Source organism: Peromyscus eremicus, chromosome 19 (assembly GCF_949786415.1).
Source record: "Peromyscus eremicus chromosome 19, PerEre_H2_v1, whole genome shotgun sequence".
Classification (NCBI taxonomy): Eukaryota; Metazoa; Chordata; class Mammalia; order Rodentia; family Cricetidae; genus Peromyscus; species Peromyscus eremicus.
This window is the reverse complement of record NC_081435.1, coordinates 14637511-14661142: the sequence shown is the minus strand read 5'-3', so window position 1 is coordinate 14661142 and position 23632 is coordinate 14637511. Positions and strand designations below refer to the sequence as shown.

The following is a 23632-nucleotide window of genomic DNA, read 5'->3' as shown; positions in this document are numbered from 1 at the left end:
CATGATTATGGTGTCTCTTCACAGCAATAAGAACCTTAACTAAGACACCTACTAGCCCCAGAGATACTCAGTAAAACACTTCCACACACACAAAAGAGAATCTGAATGTGAAATACTGCTCTCATTTAAAAAAAAAAAAATGATCAAGGCAAGTGACCTCTGCAGTCTCTCATGTCTAGATTCCGGTGATTCCACCATCCTTTCCCTGCCCTCTCTGCTGGCTACAGACAATGGGCTTCCTGCAGTACTCCCGTGTGGTCAATGTTCTTTCCTCACCAAAATCACCCTCTAAGGGAAAGGGTTGGTGCAATCAGCATTTTACCCTCAGGGGGTAAGTAGCTTCCCAGGGAGTGAGCTAGAAATCTAAAGGCCTTCTTCTCTTCTCCAGCTCCTGCACTCTTGCCATTAAGGGTAACTGCTTTTAATTGTTCTAAAATTACAGGTCTTACCTTTCCCTTGTAAACACATCCTTGCATAATCACTGGCTTCCAGGAGTAATAATCAGCGAGTTTCTGGTGGTCTAATGCACTTGCCAAGTTAAATTCCTTCCATGCACCCATACACTTGTTTTCTCTTTTGGTAGGTCTTAGACTAATTACATAGCACCTCGGTGGGCTCACTTCCTTCTGATCTACATAGGCTTAGTTATTCAAAGGTGAAAACAATGTCTCTCTGACAAATTGCAGAGCTCATGTGATCTCTAGAACCATCCTTAAAGGGCAAATCAAGACATCCATACTTATGTATTTTAGAGGAAATGTTTATATTTTATTTTTTGCTTTTATTTTTTATGTGTATGAGAGTTTTGCCTGTGTGCATATATGTGTACCACACATATGCTTGGTGTCCACAGAGGGCAGAAGAGGGTGTTGAATCCCCTGGGACTGCTGTTACACACAGTTGTGAGTCACCATGTGGATGCTGGGAATGAAACCCAGGTCTTTTGGAAGAGAAGCCAGCGATCTTAGTGGCTGAGCCATCTCTCCAGTCCCAGAAGAAATGTTTATAATATCTATAGAAAGCATACAGGAGGTGGCAGGATAATAAAAACATCATATCAAATGAAATCCCTGCTTAGCAAATATTGTGGATGACAGAGAAACTGATCTTCTAAAGGAAAATTCTTCAGAATACGCCTTTTACTTACACACTTTAACCATTCTTTGTTTATTTCTTTATTTTATTATTTATTCATTTGGTTTTGTTGTTGTTTGTTTGTTTTTTTTGAGACAGGGCTTCTCTGTGTAGTCCTGGCTGTCTTAGAACTTGCTCTATAGACCAGGTTGGCCTCAAACTCACAGAGACTGGCCTGCTTCTGCGTCCTATGCTGGAATTAAAGACATGTGCCACCACTTCTGGCTGTTTGTTTATTTTGAGATATGGTTTTGAGTAGTCCAGGCTGTCCTCAATTTCACTATATAGCTGAACGTGACTTTGAACTCCGGATTTCTCCTGCCTTAACCTACCAAGTGCTAAGATTACAGGCACACATGAGCATCATCCACCTCCTCTCACCACTCCATATAGCTGGTTTTTGCACTTGAGCAAAGGGAGATAATACCATGCCCTAGACTCACCTGGCCTCTTGTGGGGACGAGAAGGATGATGCAGATGCAGATGATGGGGATGCACTAGGTCCAGATGAGGGTCCAGAGGAGTGGAAAGAGTTGTTGCTGAAGTTGCTGTATCTAAAAAGCATAGAGGTTTAGATTGGAGATGAGAGAGAGAAAGAGAGAGAGAGAGAGAGAGAGAGAGAGAGAGAGAGAGAGAGAGAGAGAAGAAATGAATAATAAATATAAATAAAATTCAGCAAACCATCTAGCTTTTTGCAAGAAAAATATTTCTCAAGATTCTACTGCAAACAGTGATTATTTAAAGCTACAGAGATTTACTAAGTACTACATTTTGATAAGTCTTCATTAAAGAGGTTCCTTAAACTTCAAAACCCACTGGGTGGGAGGATTCATAACAAAGGGATTCAGAAGAATCATCACATCTCCTATTATTTTACAAAATTAATTGTGAACATAAATCAAGAACCCAAACTGTGCTCATCTGAACTATGATGATCTTTCTTGCTACTTGTGATGGTGCAATTAAAATGCCATCGGAGACCTGCGGATATAACATCTGCCTGCTAAAGAAACATCTTATTATTGCACATTCTGCCGCAGGTCGTTCTGAACCCATCATATTCCTTTCCTATAATCCCATGGTGTGTCCATCTCCAGGCCTCTGGACTAGCCTACTGTTTAGAGATGAAGACATCTATGGTTTCATCCAACAATCTGACTGAAACCTGCAGTGGTTTTAATAAAATGAACTTTGATCTTTTCCCAGCCACCTCTATTAAACAGATGTCAGGATTTGTAGAAATCTGCAGGCTCCTGTTTGCAGGAACATTCCTCCTATGCAGCTGTCATCACTGAGGGTGGCTCCCAGGAACCAAATCACCCATCTGAAGCCTCATATAGAGCTGGCATTCATGTAAAGTGGCTTCCATCCCTATACACCTTGTCACAGGTGAGGCCAACTCATTCCTTAAACTCTTTAGGGACACTGTATTAGGACATGTGGAACCCCAGGGGTCACCATGATGAACACACACAAAGATCTTTGTGGACATGAGAAATGTGAGCTGGACTCCCATCAACAGAGACTGCTGCTTCTGAGAAGCGATAGCCTTTAGGGATGTCCCACGAGATGTTAGCGCCAGACAACCACTTTATCGTTCCTAATGTTTACATGAGAAAATAGCACATATGAAAATGCTCAATGGTGCATTATTTAGCTAGTGGAGGTAGTTCAACCAGGTATAAGAAAGGATAGCCAAGGAAGCATGGATTCTTATTCATTGATGGTTCATTGATTCTGCAACCATAAAAGCTGACCCATTTTTAAAACTGGCATCATGGGAAACGTTGATAAATGGGCTGGATGGAAACACTAAGACATAATATAGTTATCACATTGTGCAAAAATATTCTATAAAGAAAAAATCAATTAAAAAAGTATGTTCGTGAGATATCTACTTTTAAAAAGTGGGAGATGGGTACAAAATTTCAAGTTTTAATAACAAATTACTACAAGAGAAAATATTCATATCCCACCACTCTAACTCTGGGCTTCTAACCCTGGCAGCTTGGCCATTGCTTCATCATCACTCTGTGTGTTATCACATGTCAGGCGTGAACTCACAAACGGGCCCTCCCCATCAAGACTCAGGCCACAGGGCTGGCCAGTGTCCTTTTCTGTTATTGTGTTATTTTCATGGTTCTTGGCTTCTGGGGACTTGCTCCCCCTTCCCCTCCTCCCCTTCTTCCTCTTCCTCCCCCAAACCCTCTCAGGTCACACTGAGATTGAACCTGGGGCTTTACAAATGTTAGGTGAATAATAACACTAAGCTGTCTCCTTAGACCTCTTTTCATTTCTTATTTTGAGACAAGGTCTTCCTAAGTTTCCCAGGCTGGCCTTGAACTCATGTAGAGCCCAAACTGGCCTTGAACCTATGATTCTCTAGAGTAGCTGGGATTGCAGGATTTTTTCTGATCTTTAAAAATTTGCATTTTACATGTCTAGTAGATTAATTGCTTCTCCAGGTCAGCGCTGGTTTAATTTTTCAGAAGGATTCACAAACCATTGTCCTTAGAGAAGGCAGAACAGCAAAGAATAAAGTCGAGGACAGGGCATTAATTGATGCCACAGAAAGGGGAGGCAGAAACAGGATGACTAGAGCCAAGCAGAGCCAGATGCTGCCACCACACAGGCTCCCAGCTTGGCTGTCCACCAGCTGCCTGGACACTGGCTTGTTACCCTTGCCACTGGAACTCACCCTCCAACTGCATGTGGACGTCCTGCTGAATGTTTTCACAGGATCAGGTTGCTGAAATTATGTTTAAATGACGTGATGGAAATAAACCATGTACAATGTGTTTTCCCCTCCTTTGGTTTTCCTAATGGCCAAGTAATTAATTCAAATGCCTCAGAGCCTGCCCAATTTTGCTTCTCAATTTCAGCCAAACTTACTGGATCATAATTCACTATTCAGCATTTTTGTGTGTGAGGAAGGAGGGTTCATTATAATGACTAATGGGTTGGTCTCTATTACAACCTATTCAGTTGCAGTCAGCTACTGAATAGCCAGATCTGTGGCCATACAGACCCACAACAAACACAGCAACTGGACATCAGAAAGTCAATCCCCACCAACAATATTGAGAGGCTTATTGGACGAATGACCAGCTTCACTTAGTTAAACTAAGGCAATCTTCACTTACAAGCATGTGCTTGTGTTTCACAATACACAAACACAGTAAGCTGGGTAATTTACAGGTTCCTGTTATTCTCATTCCCAAGGACTATATATACTAATGAAGAACCAAGGACCCAGAAAAGAACCTTCAGGTGCTAACATCATTCTCAGGAAGTACAGAATCACCATAGCAGGCTGATCCCTTGCTGGGAAAGTTGAGGTTGCCAGTAACTTCTTCCATGCCAAGCCAGCTAGCTCTTAACTTGTATATAGATACTCTCTGGGAGGGCAGAAGGCTGGACTCACTGGGTAAAAACTGTGTGCATGACAACAACGTCAGGATTTGGGACTTGGGAGGGACCTATAGGGAACCCAGAGTTCTGAGCAAGAAGAACTAGGTCTCAAATATGTTCTAAGTATGGCTTCTCCTTTAGCTGGTTCCACCTGAGCTGATCTAATGGCCTCCTTCTCCAGGCAGCCTCTCCTCCCACCATGGCTTCCCACTTTTAGAAAGGAGAAGAAACTCCCTCCAGCAGGCTAAATCCATGCATGTCCAGCTGTGATGGTTTGAAAGAAAATGGCCCTCAAAGGGAGTGGTACTATTAGGAGGTGTGGCCTTGGTGGAATAGGTGTGGTCTTGGTGGAGGAAGTGTGTCACTGTGGGGGTGGCCTTTGAGGTCTCCTATGCTCAAGCTATGCCTGATGTCACAGTTCACTTCCTGTTGCCTGTGGATTAAGATGCAGAACTCTCAGCTCCTCTAGCACCATGTCTGTCTGCACGCACCATGTCCCACCACGATGATAACGAACTACACCTCTGAACTGTAAGCCAGCCCAATTAAATGTTCTCCTTTATAAGAGTTAATGTGGTCATGGTGTGTCTCATCACAGCAATAGAAACCCTAAGATGCTGGTAAACCTTAAGGGTGCCAGTGAAAGGGACATTTCAAGATTCTTTTAGATTGTACGTAACCCAAAGGGGTTGCCTGTCACAGATTAATCCTTCAGTTATCAGATGGGAGGTCTGATTACCCTGGAAGACTGGTCACTTCATGGTGGGAAGAGCTACCTCTTGGTTAAATTGTATAAGGCTTTATTTGGAACAAATTCTTACCTGTCACTGAGGCTTGGAGGTTCCCACATTACAGGCTCTGGTGAACACTAGACCCTTGTTGACAAGGCTCTGTCTGAAGACTCCTGACAGAGGTGTTGTAAGCCCAGAAGCTTGCAACATGGAACCACAGGGGGACAACTCATAGAGGAGAACCTGACTCTGGGACAGGCTTTCTGGTACTGAAACCACCTCTCCATGCACTAACAGGTTGACTCAGGCCAAGTTACTCAGGCTCAGGTTCCTTACCATAAGTAGGAGCTAGTGATAGAAATCTGTTTCTTAAGGACTAAGTGATACTTGGAAGTTCCAGCTTCATGGGAAATAGAGAGCCTGGCCCATGGTGAGTGCTTTGCAAAGTTTGCTCCCTTATTATTATTCTAAAGGGGAGAGTATTATAACAACCAATGACTGTGGTTACAGAGTGTGGAAATACAAGATTTTAGATATATTACATTAAATGAAGTATATTATTAGAGTGAATTTTACCTGTCTGGTTTACCACTTCAAAGGCAATTATTTGGAGCTGGTGAGATGGTTCAATGGGTAAAGGCCCATACTGCCAAGCCTGATGACCTGAGTCTGATCCCCAGGACTGACAGGAAGGAGAGAACTGATGCCCACAAGTTGCCCTTTGACCTTCCACAATGCCCCGCCCAATAAATAAATGTAATAAAAGAAATTTTAAAAATAGAATACAGCCATTAGAAAAGTGAAAACATGTAAACATCACCCAGTCTTCACTCCAGCAGCACTCCTGACAGCAAGGGCAGATTAGTTACATGGCAGGCAAACGATAGTTAAACGTTCCCTGTGGAGTCTGGCTTTGCATATCTCCCTCCAACCTACCACTAAGACAATTTCTTATTACCATACTTAAAGGTTCATAATTAGATAATGTGAGCATCTTAAGACTCCAGGAGTTGGTTCAAACTACGGTTCTGTGACATTAGCAGCCTTAGGAAGCACAAAAGCATGAATCAGAAAACAGAGCAGGAAGTTACAGGAAAGATAAAGAAAGTGCAGACAGGGTGCCCACCTATTAGAAGAGAAAGACCGGAAGTTAGACTCTGCAGCAGCGGCTCAGTGGGAGGGGCTGAGGAAGACGTGGAAGGAAAGGTCCACACACCGGAAGGAAAGGTCCACACACCGGCCATGCTGCGGGCAGAGGGCGCAGCCCTTGCCTCACCTTGCAGGCCGAAAGATCATGCTAGAGGATGGGGTGGACACACGGATCCTGCTAGACTGTAGTTCTAAAAGCCATTAGTAGTAGTTACGTTAAAACCAAAGCTCTCCTTAGTTCACACAGGTGACCGCTGTCTTTTTCATCTCACTCTTCCCACTAAGTCCGTGGTCAGAGGGTTAGTTTAGCCACAGTGGCTCTACATCCGAGTGACTCCAGACGACACAGCAAAAGCCAAGCATTGTGTCCTCCTCCCTGGGTTAATCACACACAGGCCTCACTGCGGGGCCCGTCTACCTGTTTTCTGTCTGAGAGTCTCCTCCCTTGTCCTTGGTGAGGAGAGGTGAATCTTCGAAGTCATAGGAGAAGAGGTGGAAGGGGCTGTGGGGCACGTAGGGCAGCTTGTCTATGGTCGGAGACGCCTTTGGGGCAGTGGAGGGCCGAGCAGCCAAGCCGGGGCTGGGAGCTGGCAAGAGAGCAGGCCGGCTGGTCTCAGACCCAGAGGTTCCACCGAGCCCAGGGGGCCGCGCTGCTGTGCTGGCTGGAGGCCGCCTTCCCTGCGAGGCAGTGGGGAGTGCAGAACTGTCTGGAGCAGCATCCTTCCCGGGGGAGCTGTGCCTGGAGGCAGAGCTGGCCTCGCTGTTGGCCCAGAAAGGCCAGGTGGAGAGAAGAAAGGGGAACAGAGATTTGAGAGAGAGGGAGCAAAGGTTAGGAGAAAGAGAAGGATTCATGGAACCTCACAGGTGACCACAGGCTTCCAGTCCTGTGTTTCTTGAGACACAGGAAGAGTCCACCAGCCAAAGTGTCCATGTGCCCAGTCACCCCTGGCCACCTGAGGGAATAGATATTCAGAGAGCAAGGGGGCATCTCCTAAACGATGTGCCTCTGGGCAGACAGAGGTTTTGGGAGGGGTTTACTGTGCCCTGCATGCTCTTCTGTGCCCACTGTCAGCACCCCCTGTTTCTCTTCAGGTTACACTGGCTGGCACCTGAAATTGCACAATTTAAACTTTATCTCTTTGTCTTAGTCACAGAAGATCCGTCCTCCTGCTGAAAAACATGTGCTTTAGGAGGGGCTTCCAGAGCTCTTTCCAGTGCAGATGTAGACGTGAGAAAAGGGAAAACAAGTCTGTACCACACCAAAGAGAGGCGACAACATGAGGAAGACGGGATCTGCTATTTCTCTTTCCAGGGCCTAGCACTAAACTTTCAACAACTGGGCTCCTTCAGTCAGGCCCATAGCTACAGGGACATGCTGCCATCCCCAGACAGGACCATCACAGGGAGTGGTATGTATACTTAGTAACTTGATTGTGCCATGATGTAAGATACACAAAATTGTTATGTGGCTGCCTTAAATAGATGCAGTGTTTTCCAATGAAATAATTTTTAAAGTTAAAAAAAAAATTCCATCTGGAGGACTGGAGTTAGACATTTGAGTTAACACATTTATAACATGAGAACCTACGTAAAATTGCACGTTTCAGAACTATAGTCCCGTCTCCCAGACAGTGTGATTGACAGCTGCGCAGGTTGGGGAATAGAAGGTAAACTGCTTCCTTTCTTGGGTCAAATGCAGAGTCCTCCACCTGTTTGCGCAGGCAACAGGGGTGGCCCAAAGGACATCCTTCCCAACGAGATCCCCCCACCTCTTCTGCAGATACTGAACCTTTGCGTTCAAAGTTTCTGGAACAGAACATGCGCTGTTGAACACATCCAAAGTCATTCCAGTGTACTTACAGAGTTTGCATAATTCCCTGTGGCTCACTTTCATGCTAAGGTAGGATTGTCAAACTTATCCCCTTCCCAGGTCCCCAATTGACCCATCCCTACCCACAAGTCTGGCCCGTCATGGGGCAGGGCTGTTTCCTGCTGATCCTCCTTCCTCTCTCACTCCAAAATGTGTGACTAGTTCTCCATCATTAGTTCATGGCTTTCCTCTGTGCCAGCTGGCTTCCCTGCAGGCCCTCCCGAAGGGGAAGGGGAAGGCGAAGGAAACCACCATTTTGTCAGTTTCCAGAAGATTCTATCGTACTTAGGAACAGGAGGGTGACTTAGTATTCAGTGATGCTTTTATGTAGATGGAGAACAAGACAGGTGAAGGGTCTTGCTAAGCACCCCTGAACTTGGAAGTTGGCAAGACAAACATTTCACTCTAACTTAATGTGTCCCTGAGTAAAAACATTGATTTGTAGTGACAATTACGTGAAGAGAATTATGCAAGTATGAAACCATTTTTGAAGAGTGGAAGATGAAGTTACTCGTGGGCATTCTTGCTTTATAAAAAGATGATTTGAGAGAAATATTCATAAAATTTAAGATATCTGTAAGGCATCTGGGAGGGGTTTACTGTGTCCTGCTGGCTCTCCTGTGCCCATGTTCTAAACCCTCCCTTTTCTCTTTGGGGTACACTGAGCAGGGACAGAATGGACTTTACTGAGGCAAATGGATGAGAGCAAGCTCTCTGAAAGGCTATAAGCCTATGTTAGGTGTCCTGGGTATAAACACAAATACTGGGTACGATTTCTGTGCTACATAGAATGAACATTATTCCCTGCCACTTGTATAAAACAGTATTTGAATAACTAACAAAGCAGTTACCACACATATTAATTGATATTGTACTAGCAAAATTAGGGAAGGGAACCATGCACAAGTCTAACTGTGGTCCTTCCTGGAAAGATCTTAAACCTCCTAAGTGCAAATAAGTTTTTCTAATCACCATCAATGTGGTCGAGCAAATACCTTGGTGATGGAGGAAAGGGTGTTTAGAAAACCAATGGTGTGCTTTTTCCCCCCTATAAATAGTGGCCATGGCCACGCAGGCTGTATTTGAGTGCAGAGTGCAGGCTACTTCTACAATTCTGTGGCTTGTGCACAGGGACGTGAGGGGTTGCCCTTGTGAGCTGGCAAAGGACAAGAAGATCATGAAGAAGCAGTGACAGCAAATGGCCTATGAGGAAGGAGTCTCTGGTTGTTCTGATGAGCCTAGGTGGCCCAGCCCGCAGTACCTGTCCTTGCCCTGACACTGGGCACCGTCCTCTCTCTCCTCCTCTGAATTGGGCTCCGTGATTGGCTGTTCTTCTTCCTCCTCCTCCTCCTCCTCATCCCTGAGACAAGACCAGGAAAAAAGAAACACACAGAAACAAGATGGAAAAGCAAGATGGGCATCACAAACAGGACACCAAAGCACAGAAAGCCAGCTGGGTGAAAGGAGAAGGTGCATAGTCCAGTGGGATAGTCCAGGTGGTTCTAAGGGACCCTCAGTGTGGGGAGGAGATGACAAAACCCAGAAGAGAACTTCTTTGTCATCATGATTGAATGCCATTACCCTGAACCCTCCACATACGATTCAGAGAAGCTTCCTACCTTGGAAGGACCTTCTGTATGGCTTACCCCACACGTCACTGAATTGCCTGGTCATTGTTCTTGGTGATTCAAGCTCCTGCTGCAGCCACAGAGCTTGCATCACTGAGGGGCTGACCAATCCAGTGTTGACTAACCTCTATGGTGGCACACAGTTCTAGAAGGATACTCCCTCCATTTCAGTGAGTGTTTCTGGGAACCAGACTCATCCCCTACTTCAAGGACATGTTCAACATCATCTCTGGGATCTCTCTCAGTCTTTTCAGGAATTGACTCACTATGGGGATAATATGAGTCTGGAGCCATCTGTAACTTCTGAGTGACAAGGAGCATCCAATTGCTGGGCATGGTGGCACATGCCTGTTATTCCAGCACTCAAGAGGCAAGGCAAGTTCAAGGCCAACCTGGTTCATATAGTGAGTTCCCAGGCAGCCAGAGCTATGTATAAAGATGCTGTCTCAAACAAAACCACCCCATCAAAATACACAGAGAAGAGCAAAGGCACGGAGAGAGGAAAGCAGTCCTCGGATGCCTCCTCGGATGCCTTTAACACCTGTATCCAACAACTCTCGCTGATGGGAGAGGCTGCGGATCTAAAATGGGCTCCACCAGCCCCTTGTTTGAGTTCTTGTTCTCCAGCGGATGGTGCTGTCTGGGGGAGTCAGGCTTGCTTAGTAGGCAGATCAGGAGAGGTGGCGTTGGAAGGTGACTGTGGAGCCCAGGCCCTGGTTCCCACCATACTTTCTACATCCTCATCTGCAGTGACGTGAAAAGCTCCCTTTTCTCTTTGAACTTTTTCACACAATTTGGAATTATGGTTGTAATTATAATAAGTTCCTTTGACATTCATGTCTTGTAAACCCTCTCTTTCCCCTGTGTATTGTTTTTGAACTTACTTTGTGAGGTCTTTTTATGAACAAAATTCTTTATTTTTGGTGGTTAGTGCTTTTCATATTTTGTGTGATTTTTTTTTTCTTTTTCTTATATCAAGCCTTTGTCTGTCGAACAATTTTCATTCATTTGTTAAGATGATCATATAATTTTCCCTTCTTTTCCTGAAAAAATGCAGCAAACTGCAAAGACTGCTATTTTAAAACCATTAAGCCAACCTTGCACACCATAAACTTCACTCTGTTGCAACATGTTTGTGACTGATCAGACATGGCAGGAAGAAAGGTCAGAGAAGTGACACAGTCACATTCACGGGGATGTGTCTCAGGGCCTGTGTTGGGTGCCTCTATCACAAAGGCAGAGACCAGTGGACAGCAGGGCAGCAGCTGTTCTGCAGTGCCAAAGGCCCAGACTACCACAGCCCATCTGCCCTGGTAGGCTATCACAGCCCATCTACCCTGCCAGACTACCACAGCCCATCTGCCCTGCCAGGCTATCACAGCCTGTATTCACACTCCACGAGTCACCAGTGGTTCTTTTCCTCCTCTCTTTGTTCCCACTGCACCAGGCTCACTATTCACAATCACTAGCTAGAGGTCATCATCCCTCAGCCTGACCGAGAGTTTGCTGGAGTTGTGACTTCTGGTCTACCCTGAATTCCATCTGTCTTACCAATCCCTGGGCTTTGTAACAACCGAGCCTCCTCTCCAAAATAACCTGACCCACACACACACTCACAGGTAGAGGCAGGGAGGTTCTGAAGCCAGACTGCCTACCTTTGCTCTCTACCCTGACCACTTCTGAGCAATGCCAGCTGTGGGCCTCAGTGTCCGTGTTCCTGTATGTAGTGATAGTAATGGCCTCCTAAGAGAGCAGTGCTGCCCACAGGAAACACATTGACAAGTTTTGAGGTGCAGTAAAGAGGTGAGAACTACCTGCCATCATTGCCGTCAGCATCACTGGCCATCAACACCACCTTCATCATCATCTCCTCTTCCTTCTCCTACTCCTCTCATCTCCTCTTCCTCCTGCCCTCTGAGGAAAACTCTCACCTCCCTACTGATGAAGACTCAGAGCAGTTAGATTCCCAGAAGGAGGAAGCACACCACACCACAAAGCATGCTTCTCTACTGCCAGCAGCGAGCTCCCGTCATTGTTGGCTCTGTCCTTTGACTCTTCTTTCCCTGGCATTTGAAGATGACTACCCTGACATAAATTCCATGCTGTCTCCTTAAATCCTACGACCAACCATCACACAGCACATGAGTGATTTAGCCTTACAATCACAGTGGCAGGCAGGACAAAAGGCAGGCGGCACATTGACACACTGGGAAGCCCACTTCTATGGGAGAAGCACCGGCCTTGTCCCATGATGTCACAGGGTAGAGAAGGAAACATGTCTCTCATGGCCTTGGACTACCTATGCTGATTTGATTTAGTTTTATTAAGCCTATGATAAAATAAGCAAACCAAATGATTTCCATGCTAATAATATTAAAGGCTGAAGAAGTGATCCAGATCACTTAGCTTTTTCCAAGCTGGCTTCTCTCCTAAAGCATGACCGTTTATGGTTGATCCTATTTTACTGAGGAATTCTGGATGTTTGGCCTCTAGCTTTCAAATGCTTCTTTTCTTGGGTTTTGCTTTAAAACAAGGTCACTCTCAGTCTGGATTCCAGGATGGTCTTGAACTCATGACAATCATCTACCCTCAGCTTCCCAGGTACTGGGATTATGACTGTGAGCCACCACACACTACTTGATTTTGCTTGATTTCAATTGATGAGGAATTACTCACAGGCACAAGCTTGCTGTGAATTGATACGTAATTTCCTTTATAAAAAAATACCCCCAGATTTGGGTCCACTTCACCCCCACCCATGTTGGAAAAGCCAGAGGCCCACAGCCCGTTCAGTTCTGCAGGACATAGTTTCCACCATAGTCAATTTAACTTTCCCAAATTTGTATCTCAGGGTAATGGCACGTCTCTTAGATTCCAAAAGCACAAACAGAGAGGATAATGAATGTTGCCAAGCTGTTTCAAAAGCACAGTGCAAACTTTCAGAACAAAGGTGAACAAGAACACACCAACTCATTTAGGAAGATACATACCAGATGTGCATGTATGAAAATGGCATAGTGAACCCTCTCATTCTGTATGTCAACTCAAAGAAAAGGTATGTTAACTATACACCTAAAGGTACAAAGTATAACTATAAAAGTGGGCAAAATTGTCACAGCTGGTAAACTCCTATAAAATTCTGTTTTAACCTCTAAGTCGGGGAGCTACATTAACACCATAGTGAGACACCATTTCATTTCTACCATGCAAAGTTGTCTGACATACTACATGCAGAAGGGAGCACTCTGTATTGCTGACGGGAAGGTGAGGGATTAAGCACTTTAACATTGTAGTTAGAACTATCCTGTAAACACATTTATGTCCTTCCCCAGAGTCTACACCACTGTACCCTCAGGGAGACATGCTGAATCAAGATGACCCCTCCAACCCAAAGCACACTTTGTCCCACCTGTGTGGATGGGGAGATACTGGCATCTAGTGGGCAGAAGTAAATGATAGTCCCCAACAAGGAACATTAGATCCAAGATATCCATAGTGCCCAAGTTCCCTTCCCTCAGGGTCCTCAAGTTTTTGGACACAAGAAAGAACCCAAGAATGTTTTCAGGAGCACTGTGTTGAACTGTCCCAAACTGGAAGTGACCAAAATGTCCACCAAGAGAAAAAAGAATGAGTGTAGTATGACAAAGTCTATGTATGGAAAATAAAGAAAGAACAGCTTCCCGAGATAACACAGAGCCCCTCAGAAGCGTGATGTGCACTGAGGAAAACAGGCCAGAAGAGTGGCACACAGCAGGACATATATGTTTATCAATTAAAAAAAGCAAAGTTGAGTAATACATTGCTTAGTTCCACATGTTTGTCATAGTTCATCATAATTATGGAAAACAGAACAACCCAAAGGACAATGACAAATGCATATTTAAGCCTGTCACCCCAGGCCTAAGGGTTCTAGGGCAATGGGCACGCAGATAGATGTCAGCATCAAGTGAGTCCAAATGCAGCTGCAGGCTGAGTGCACCCCCAGAGGTAGGTACATGGTCCACCACACCTGCAAATGATAATGCCGTGTCACAATGCCAAAAGGTAGGGCACTCCTCTGTCAGTTTTCTAGGTGGGTCAGTTTTACCAATGTTTTTATGTTAATAAATACCATATAAAATAAACCAGACTAAAACCACAGGCCAAAACCTATGACGACAAAACCTCATGAACCAAGGATGACGACTGTTCTAGTTCCATACAATTGGGACATCTTATATCATAATTAGATGAAAAACATTTCACTGAAATACTTTGCGGAGCTTAAGACAGAAAGTGCCCCCTCCGGGCTTGGTTCTCATGGCTCTGCATTAGCAAATGCTTAAACTGTAGTTTCCCCTCAGTCTGTGACTCACGCTTTCTGTTAACATCAAGGTTGTTTCTAGGATACCCGGGGCCCAAGCCTGAAGATTTTCAATTAGTGTTCTTAATCAGTTACGACAAATATCTGACCAAGTGCAGCGGTGATGTCATTTAGAAATAAAGTTTTGCCATCTGCCAAATGAAATAAAAGTTCCCTCAAAAGAGCTGTGCCAGCCAAGTGGATGAAAGACATCTGACAGAGTCCAGCTGCTGCTCTAACGTTTCCATGGTGACAACCCAAAGTTAGACAGGAAAGTATTTATTGTCCCTGCAACACGCACCACTCAGAAGGAGCATGGAGCACAGCTCAGGAACCCCAAATAGACCCAAGAAGCTGGCTGACTGGCTGGCAGCTCGGGGCAAAAGCCTTTATTTTGCTATTTTGATTAGAGTCAAACACTAATGATTCCAGCACATTCCTGTGGAAAAAAAATAGGGTCTTGTAATCAGGCTAAACTCAATCTGCAGAGTGTAAACATCAGTAGGAAGAAACACAGTTAGCAGCTGGGGCTGCAGATCTGCTCAGGTGTAAACAGATGCATCCAGGGCAAGCAACAGGCAGGAGCCTCTTTCCTTTTGCAGATACCTTGATTTTATGGAAATGATTTCTCCTAGCCACAGTTGCTAAGTCATTGTTTCAAATGTACCTGAAGGGTAGAAGAGACCAACCCGAAGGAGGTAGACTGCAGTGTTCCAAGCACTTCTAGAAGGCAGCAAGTAGGGTCCCAGGCTGCTAGCCTCTGAGGATCTGCCTCAGGTATGGCTTCAATCTTTCTAAATCCTTGGTCCACCCAGGGCTCTCTCTCCTATCACACCTAAAAGAACATGTCCCAGCCATATGGGAACCTCTATTGCTGGCCCGTGTCACTGAGGGAATGAAACACTTGTCCACAATGCCTCTTTCTACCAATCATGCATCTGACATGTACCTTCTCTGGGCAAGCTTGCTTTTAAGTCAAACACAGGTTGAGCATCTCACCTCCAAGTGTAAACTCTGAAACCCTCAAAACCTGAAACATACTGAGCACTGGCAACTCCTTCTAAGGTGAAACCCCAAACCTGATGTCACGTGATAGATTTCCATCAGAACATAGGTACTAAAATTGTCTTAACGCTAGGTATACACAGTAGACACAAAAATGAAGTGAGTTTCATTCTTAAGCTTGGGTCAGATCCTCACCATGCATTCTCAAAGCATTATGGGTAAGGATAGGCAGCCTCTCTAACGGCATTCTCCTATGCTTTCTACTGTCTCGAGTTTTCCACCAATGAGGAGTGTATTTAGGAGGTGTGAACTTACCACGTCTCTTAGATATGAACAGGACAGGGTATTGTGTGTTTAGAAGCAGTTGTCAAGTATAACTTCCACAAGGGAGCCCAAGGTGCTTCGGAGCTTCAGAGTGTGGTATGATCTGTTCAATTTGTGACCCCGTTTGCTTCTACAACTAAGTGGCCTTTCGCGTGCTTTGATTCAACATTCCACAATCAACTTTTAATATGGTAATCATGTAGATTGGTGTGTAGAGATAAACCCCAAAGGCTGCATTTCAGGCCTCTCAGGCTTCTCAGCAACCTCATCTCCGTTTTCTATCCCCAGTCGTGCCCACAAAATTGCCAGCGGTAACAACTGGAGCTGTGGGGCAGGCAGTTGCTTTCTCCATTATTGTCCCTCTGCTGGTGGAAAGATCCACGAGAAATGAACTGTCTGTAAAGGAAGTAACAGGAAGATTCTTTAAAAAGCAGAAGCCAGAACTATCTACAGAGATTATCACCTATGAACTGAAGTTTCATAGGGGAGAGAGGGGTGGGGAGAGGGGGAGAGGCAGAAAGGGCAAGAGAGGGAAAGGGGGAGAGAAGGAGGGAGGAGAGGAGACAGACACAAAGAGACAGAAGTTACACCTCTGTTAAAGATGCTACAAAGCCAAGTGAGTGAACTTCAATATTATGAACAGGTAGAATGTTGCAGACCAGAGCCAAGTTATCTTGAATGAAAGCTCTTTGAAAGCTTTGAAAGCTCTGCACTATCCACCCCTGGGACTTACCTAACAACCCTGTGGCCGTCACAACTTTACAATCTATTCTTAGCAGACCAATAAAGATTTTACCAACCTCAAAGCTAATTTGTCACCGGATAGCATCTGAAACCCATACAGAGTTTACCCTCTCTACCAATACATTTAATGAACGTTTTGATTTAGGAATTTCTTGGTACTATAACTAATAAAATCTCATATGACCACTTTCATGGAGGAACATAGCATTTAGGAAAAGCTAAAGGTATGTTCCTGGGCCATGGTCACTCATATTTGGCTCCACACTCTCTTTGCTATGAGAACTGTTTTTGTGATGACATATCCAAGGACCTCTTGATGCTTAATCTCAATTTTCAGCTTGATCAAAGGAGAAATTGGTGAGGCCCACCTCTGGTTGTGTGTGTTGAGAGTGATTCCAGAGAGAATGAGCTGAATGGGGAAGGCCCACTCTGAGCGTGGCTAGAACCATTCCACAGGCTAGTGGCTCAGATGGGATAAAAGCTGGGAAAGAGAAAGCCCACCAGTGAAGACATTTTCTCTTTGCTTCCTGTTCATTCATGAGGTAAGCTGCTCTGCTCTAGTATACACTTGGCCATGAAGGACAGAACCCTCTGAACCTAAATCTCTCCTCTCTTAGATGATTTGGCTCAGATGTTCTGTCATAACAATGAAAACCTACTAGAGAACTCAATGCATGGTGCTGAGTCTCACTGCACCTTGCATACTCTTAGATCTCACTGTGACTCAAACAGGATTAGGCTCATTTTAGTCCCGAAGCAGCTCCTTGGGAGATCAAGTGACGAGGCCACCAACTCTTTCCCAAATTTATGCTTTTAAGCCCCCATGACTGTCCAGGAGCAACGGCCACCTCAGCCCAGTGATTCACATCCTTGAGAGATGTTTGAAAACAGAGATGCTCAGAGCTTGCTTTTGCAAATTGCATCCTAGGGTTGGCTTTGAACATAGGATATTAAAGGGCTCAGAAACATTGCCCTAGGTCCAAGATAACATGGTTTTCCAGCAGTTTTGTCTCAATAGCTTCCACCTGGGCTCCCATTTCTAGTCTCCGTCACCTCCAACCCAATCCCTATCAGGCAGATGGGCACTGCTTCAAATATGCATGGCTGGCATGGCCGAACTCACCTGCCAAATAATCCCCAGACTTCATGCTATGAGTCCCAAGGCCTTGCACGACCCAACCTGCTTACCATACGAGCGTATATCCTGCCACCTCTGTCTCCCTCCACGCTCTACAATCTTGCCTCTGCAGCTCTCCAGAGTGTCTAGAGCACACACAGGCATACCAAGCCCTCCTCTCCATTTCCTACTCAACATAATGTTCCCATTCTTTCTTATCCTTTCTTGAGCCGCTCCTATCCTACTGTTCTCTTTTCTAAAAGAAGCTTTACATTAACATTTAATGATAGGATTTGATAGTCTTTTTGAGAGAGTCTAACATTAGTAACAAAAGGTAAGCCCTCTTTTATCAGAAATACTGTTATGAATTTAGAGACTAAACGACTGGACTAGAACTGAAGTTGAGTGTGGTGGGGCACACTTGCTGTTCCAGGAGGGAATGGAGAGGCAGAGGAATCAAAAGTCAAAAACCAAGAATCAAAAGGCCAGTTTTGCCTACCTGAGACTGAGCTTCAAACAAACAAAAACCAGTGAAGCATAATCTACAAATGTTAGACACCTGATGACTGGCAAGTGTGCTGGCGTTTCCAATGTCATGCATTTCTTGCAGCTGCTGCCTACCCCCATGGCGCAACACCCCACGATACATAGGTAGCTGCTCCTTATAACCGTGGTGCTTTGCTGTTCCCGGTAATATTGCAACGGCTGTCACTGCACACTTCTTCATGTTCTCCCTGAGAGCCCATGCTTGTTTCTGCCCTGCCCTCGTCACACAGCTGACTGCTCCCCTTCCAAAGCCACCCATGTGTACTGCTGTCACATTCAGTTGCATACTCTTATGAAACTGTGATCTTTGTCATGGTCATAGTTTCAAATCCACGCATATGTGGGCATGAGAACGTAGGCGTAGAGTAATACGCGCCTATGATTTGGGTCTGCTGATAAAAGGGGCTAATATTCCTAGCTCACCAAACTCGGGCAGTCACTAAAGGCAAAGCTCAGAACATGTGCTGCTACAAAGCATGTCACTGCAAGGCTGCTCAGGAAAAGCAGGCAGTTTGGGTTTCTCCAGTGGAGGTGTCTTGCTCATCTACTTGGTGACAAAAGCTCTTATGGCTGTGGACAAGTCCTAAGACACAAATAATACTAGGTCAGAGGGGATTGAGAATTTTCTTCTTCTGATGTCATGATTCAAATTATCCCCCACCCCCCACACACACACTGAGAAGGCAAATTTGCAAAACTGGTCATAAATTTAAGAACTGTAGCAAAAGAAAATGGCTTCTTGAGTCTCACAAGCATTTGCTTCCCTTTCAGGCGGCCTGCCCGTGGCATGCAGCCATGACACACTGTCCGCTCCCCCGCCTTGCCCTGTCCTGCCCATGGATCTGTGGGGGAGAAGTGCCAGCATGCAGCAGGCCTGGACTGGCCACTTCCTCCGGAGAGCTCATCTCTAGTCACCTTTTAATCTGGTGTTTATAAAACCAAAACCGCATGGCAGGAGCAAAGTTCTTAGGAATGAAATGATGTCTCTGGGGCAATGTGGATTCTGTAACCAAGTCTTCCCAAAGTTCCTTGAATTGCCTCTGGCCCCTACTGAGTCACTGTGTCCTTGGGAAGCAGTTTTCTCAAGACAATCAAAATTATTCACCTTCAAAAAGGTGCCCAAGACCCCTGCGCTCTGAAGGGCATGGTTTGAGGTACAGGGGCAGCCCTGCTGTGGGCTTGGTTCTACTGTGACCACCCTGCAACTATTTACTGACTCTTTATTTAACCTCTGTGCTGGGTGCTTATGTAAGACAGTTTACATAGTTCACCTCTTTCTTGGCCAACCTCTGGAACAGTTCCTGTTAGTGCACCCAGAGGTTAAGGACAATCCCAGCGTCCCCTGGTATTAAACTGGGATTAAACCCAGGGAGGAAAATCCTAGCATCATGAGCATAACAGCTATAACATGCTATCTCTGCTTAGGATAACCAGCTGGAGAAAATGGCTCCTTTCTTTAATAACTGGATGAAGCTACTTATTCTTCCTTCTCCCCCTCCCCGAATACTAGCAGCTCTTATGCCTGTATTCACATGCATGAGGAACCCACCAACTCACCTCTCCTGCAAATCACTCTCCCTCTCCATTCCACTAATGCCCTGCATCCACCAGAAAGCAAAGAGATACAATAGGTATTCATGATACCACGAGGTATACCTGGACCACAGTTATGGCCCATGTCAATTCTGAGAAGTCTGTCATAATGATGGCCTCATTTTGAAATAAAAAAAAAAATGTTTTCAGCATGAGAATGGTGTTTCTGTAATTGCTACCATCTTCTTGTGCATATGGAGTGACAGTGTGGCTGCAGGCCAGGTCTAGCCTCTTCAGGCCCCTGTGAACTCTTGTCCAACACTTTACCAGCATACCTGTGTTCAGTAGTGACTTATCCTTTGTCACATTGTCTTCAGGCTCATCCTTCATTAGTCTAGAATTATCACCAGAATCTCTCTATACAGGCTTTCTTTGTCCCCTACTCCCACCCCAGTCCCCTCTCTCTTACAGTGTCTTGCTGTGTAGCCCCAGATGGCTGGCCCCAAACTCTCAGAGATCCTCCTACCTCTGCTTCTCAAGTACTAGGAGAACATGTATGCACCACCATGCTCAGCCTGACCATAGCACTTAGGAAGCAAAGCAGATATTGCTCCTTCTATGATTGGATCTAATCACGCAACAACTCTTGGGAAAATCCTTCTCTGCTCCCAAAGACATGTTGGGAACCACATGTCCCCATGTCTACATCATCATGGACCACCTCAGAAATCCAAGCTCAGCAGCAAAGGTTGTGAGTGTGTGGATCCTGGAAGAGAAGATGTGTCTTATAGGAAACATGAGGTCTGTACAGGTCAAAGGAAGCAAGCTCAGCTCTTCACCAATCAAATCAAAGACCGAACAAGACCATCAGTCAGGCCTTGCCTCTACCCCGCATATGCATAGCTGGTTTCCTTGTGGAGCCTCACACCATCAGAGCTCACCAGCATGAGAACCACCCACGCATGAAGATGGGCACTTTAAAGGTTCCCTGACTGGGAAAGTGTGCGGCAGTCTCATTGGTAACATTTCATAAGATGATGATCCAGCACTTGCTTTCCCAGGGATTTATCATTGTTTCTCCAACTCCTTGCTTTATTTTTCCTGGGTTGCAGCCTGGGTGCCACCTATCAGCTGTACATATTTGGATTCCACAGATGACTGGGATTTCTATTCATAGGTCCCTCAAACACACCACACCCAGACTCTACTGAGTGACCCAGGCCAGGGTCCTGCATTACTGGGTGCTTGGGAATCAGGTGACTTCAAACATGATTGGATACAGTGTTCTGTAAACCATGCTCTTCTGCACCCCATCACCTCCCCCCACTTTCTAACCTCTCTACATTTCCACATCTAGCTACTCTGATAGCAGTCTAGCTTCTCCCAATCTTCTCACCTGATCCAGCTCTCCCCCAATGCTTCCAGAGAGTTCTCACTGAAAGACGCCCCCCAACACATACACACACCGGCTTTTCCATTTGAAACTCACTATTGGCTCAGTGTGTTTTTAAGGATCAAAGTCTACCAATTTCCTCAGAATCTATAAAGATCCCCAAGTATATCCTAGCAAATAGTGGACTCCCAAGACATTGACAATCTAGTCATAGTAAGTTTTCCAAAAGTCAGGAACTTCACAAGTTGACTTCTTCCTCCAGCCCCACTGCTTCACTCTTTACTGCTACCCCTTTCCAAGCTCCTCCTTCCTTGACCCCATTTTTGTTCCTCCAGCCCACCATTTGCTAGAGAATACTCAGGAAGGGCCTTGGACATCTCCACACTCCTGGCTGCCATCCAGCAATACTTCAGGAGGCCACAGGCCCCATAGGCACATCTCATTCATAACAAATCACTTACCATCAGATAAACTTTCCCAAGTAGCTACTTGCTGCCCGTGGTACCAGTGGTTGTTAATCTGGTTGTTGTGAAATCCTCTAGCAAGTTTATGCTATAATGTAAAATATTCTCTCCAGTTCATGTCCGTAGTTATTTAACAATTACCATCTTTAATAGAACAACATCTCGGGTAGCTTCAGGGCATGATGCAGCTAACATAACCCTCACCTGGCTAAGAACACATTTTTGCCCTCTATCCTAACTCTCCTCCCACCCTCTTAAAGCACTATCATCATTAAGGGTCCACATGAGGCTGAGATCAATCCTGAGGGTCATACCTCTGCTCTAGACCACCACATCTGTTCCTTCTTGTACCCGGCCAAGGCTAGCTGTAGGAGCCGGCACTTAACAGGTCACCTGAGCCAATGACTTTCATAAGTTAAACTTGTGGAACACCTACTTGTTTCATTGTACACTTTTTCCTTGTAAACAAATTGCTCATTGCCAACTCCTTCCAAGAGATAGGTCAACTTCATTACTTTGCTGCAGACCCTACAGGTAATCACTGAATGAATCCTGTAACCCTGGCAACAGAGCCCTGTGGGCAAGTCCTGTCCTAAAACTTAAGCAACCAAATACATCTCCTTCTCATTAAAATATAGGAAGATGAGCTCACCGGTCCAGTGGGTTCCATAATTAGGCTCCCTATTTGCCCACTGCTTCCTGTGGCTGGTAGAATGATGCCAATGTCCTCCCCCGCTTTAGAGGAGTCCAGTGAACATCCCCTCCAATCTCCTCCCTGTACTCATACCCACAGGCTCACCTCAAGGCTTGGCTCCCCTCATCCCACCACCCACTGGGTCACTAATTGGTGTGTGCATTGACTATGAGATGCTAAACCATTAGGGTGACTTAGACCCTGCTTCTCCTCAGCATCCAACCATTGCGACTCAGCTGAGGCTTCCTTTCAGTGGGTATCCTCTGCACCTTCCTTTCTGCATCTCTTCTGGAATGGCCAGTTAGTCACTGTTCACTAGGAAAGCTTGGTCCAGAATCAGTATATTCAGAAGTCCTTTTCAGAAGCCATGTCTGTGCCCATTCATGAGAAAAGCAAACCCAATGATAGCTTCAATATCAAAACCAATAACCAATACAGCTCTTTAAGATTACCAAGCTCAAGGAACCATTTGCTCTGATGACTTTTTCTTTTTTGGGGAATCTAATTCACCCACTAAATCACTGTCCCTCTCAAACACAGTCTAGCCCATCAGATAGCCTTTCCAGTCCTGTTTGACTGAAGACAAGCTCCAAACCATGACTGTCTGGGTTCCAAACCAGCAGTGCCACTGATGAGCTGTATGATCTAGGGCAAGTTCCTTGTCTCTCTGTGCTTCTGTTTCCCTGTCCGTTACATAAAAAGGACATTACAACTTTCTCCATGGAAATTTCAACACATGAAAAACTGCTTAGCACCACAGCCAGCACACAGTGGGTGCTTCTTAAGTGCTACCTCAGCCAGCACACAGTGGGCACTTCCTAAGTGCTACCTCAGCCAGCACACAGTGGGCACTTCCTAAGTGCTACCTCAGCCAGCACACAGTGGGCGATTCCTAAGTGCTACCCCTACTGTTATTTGTCTTAAGGAAAAGAAGAACAGCCCAGCAAGGCTGCGGCTCAAAGAACACACATTCCTGTGCAAGCATGACAATGAAAAGCCACACAGGAAACCACTCGTGTATGGGCATGCTGACAGTGTGTTTTATGTAGAAAGTGAGAAACATCATGTTTTTTAAAGATACTGGCGAGATGCATGTGACCTCATGGAATTACAAAAACTCTGAAGAACTCCTACCATCAAGTGTAAGTAATGGTGTGCAAAAATGGCCAGTGACAGGCTGATGGGAGAGCAAAAAGAGAGTAGTGTGTGATGGTGGTACTGAACATTTAAGTGTTCTTTGCTCTAGAGTTCCACAATATTGAAATCTAAAAGAATTTATCCCAGAAGAGTGCAGCTGCTAGCAAATGCACAGGGCCGTGTGCACAAATCTTCACTACTGCAAATTCAGCACCAGGAAAAACCAGGATGAAGCCAAGGCAAAGTGAATGAAAGTATGGCATTGTGGGCCAACCCCACAGTAGGACACTGAGCAATACTTTTTTTATGTGGGATATGTGCACGTGTATGTATGTGTGCTGGCATGCCCATGCCACAGCGCATGTGGAGGTCAAAAGACAACCTTGGGTGTCAGCACTCAGCATCCATCT

General features: G+C 45.3%; 1 protein-coding gene across 1 annotated transcript in view; it reads right to left on the bottom strand.

Moving 5' to 3' along the window:
• Nucleotides 1–23632, bottom strand: part of Fhod3 (formin homology 2 domain containing 3) — a 428818-nt gene that overhangs the window by 97655 nt on the left and 307531 nt on the right. The window contains 2 exon segments of the mRNA XM_059246707.1: nt 1578–1688; nt 6844–7185. Coding sequence (XP_059102690.1) covers nt 1578–1688; nt 6844–7185 — 453 coding nt within the window.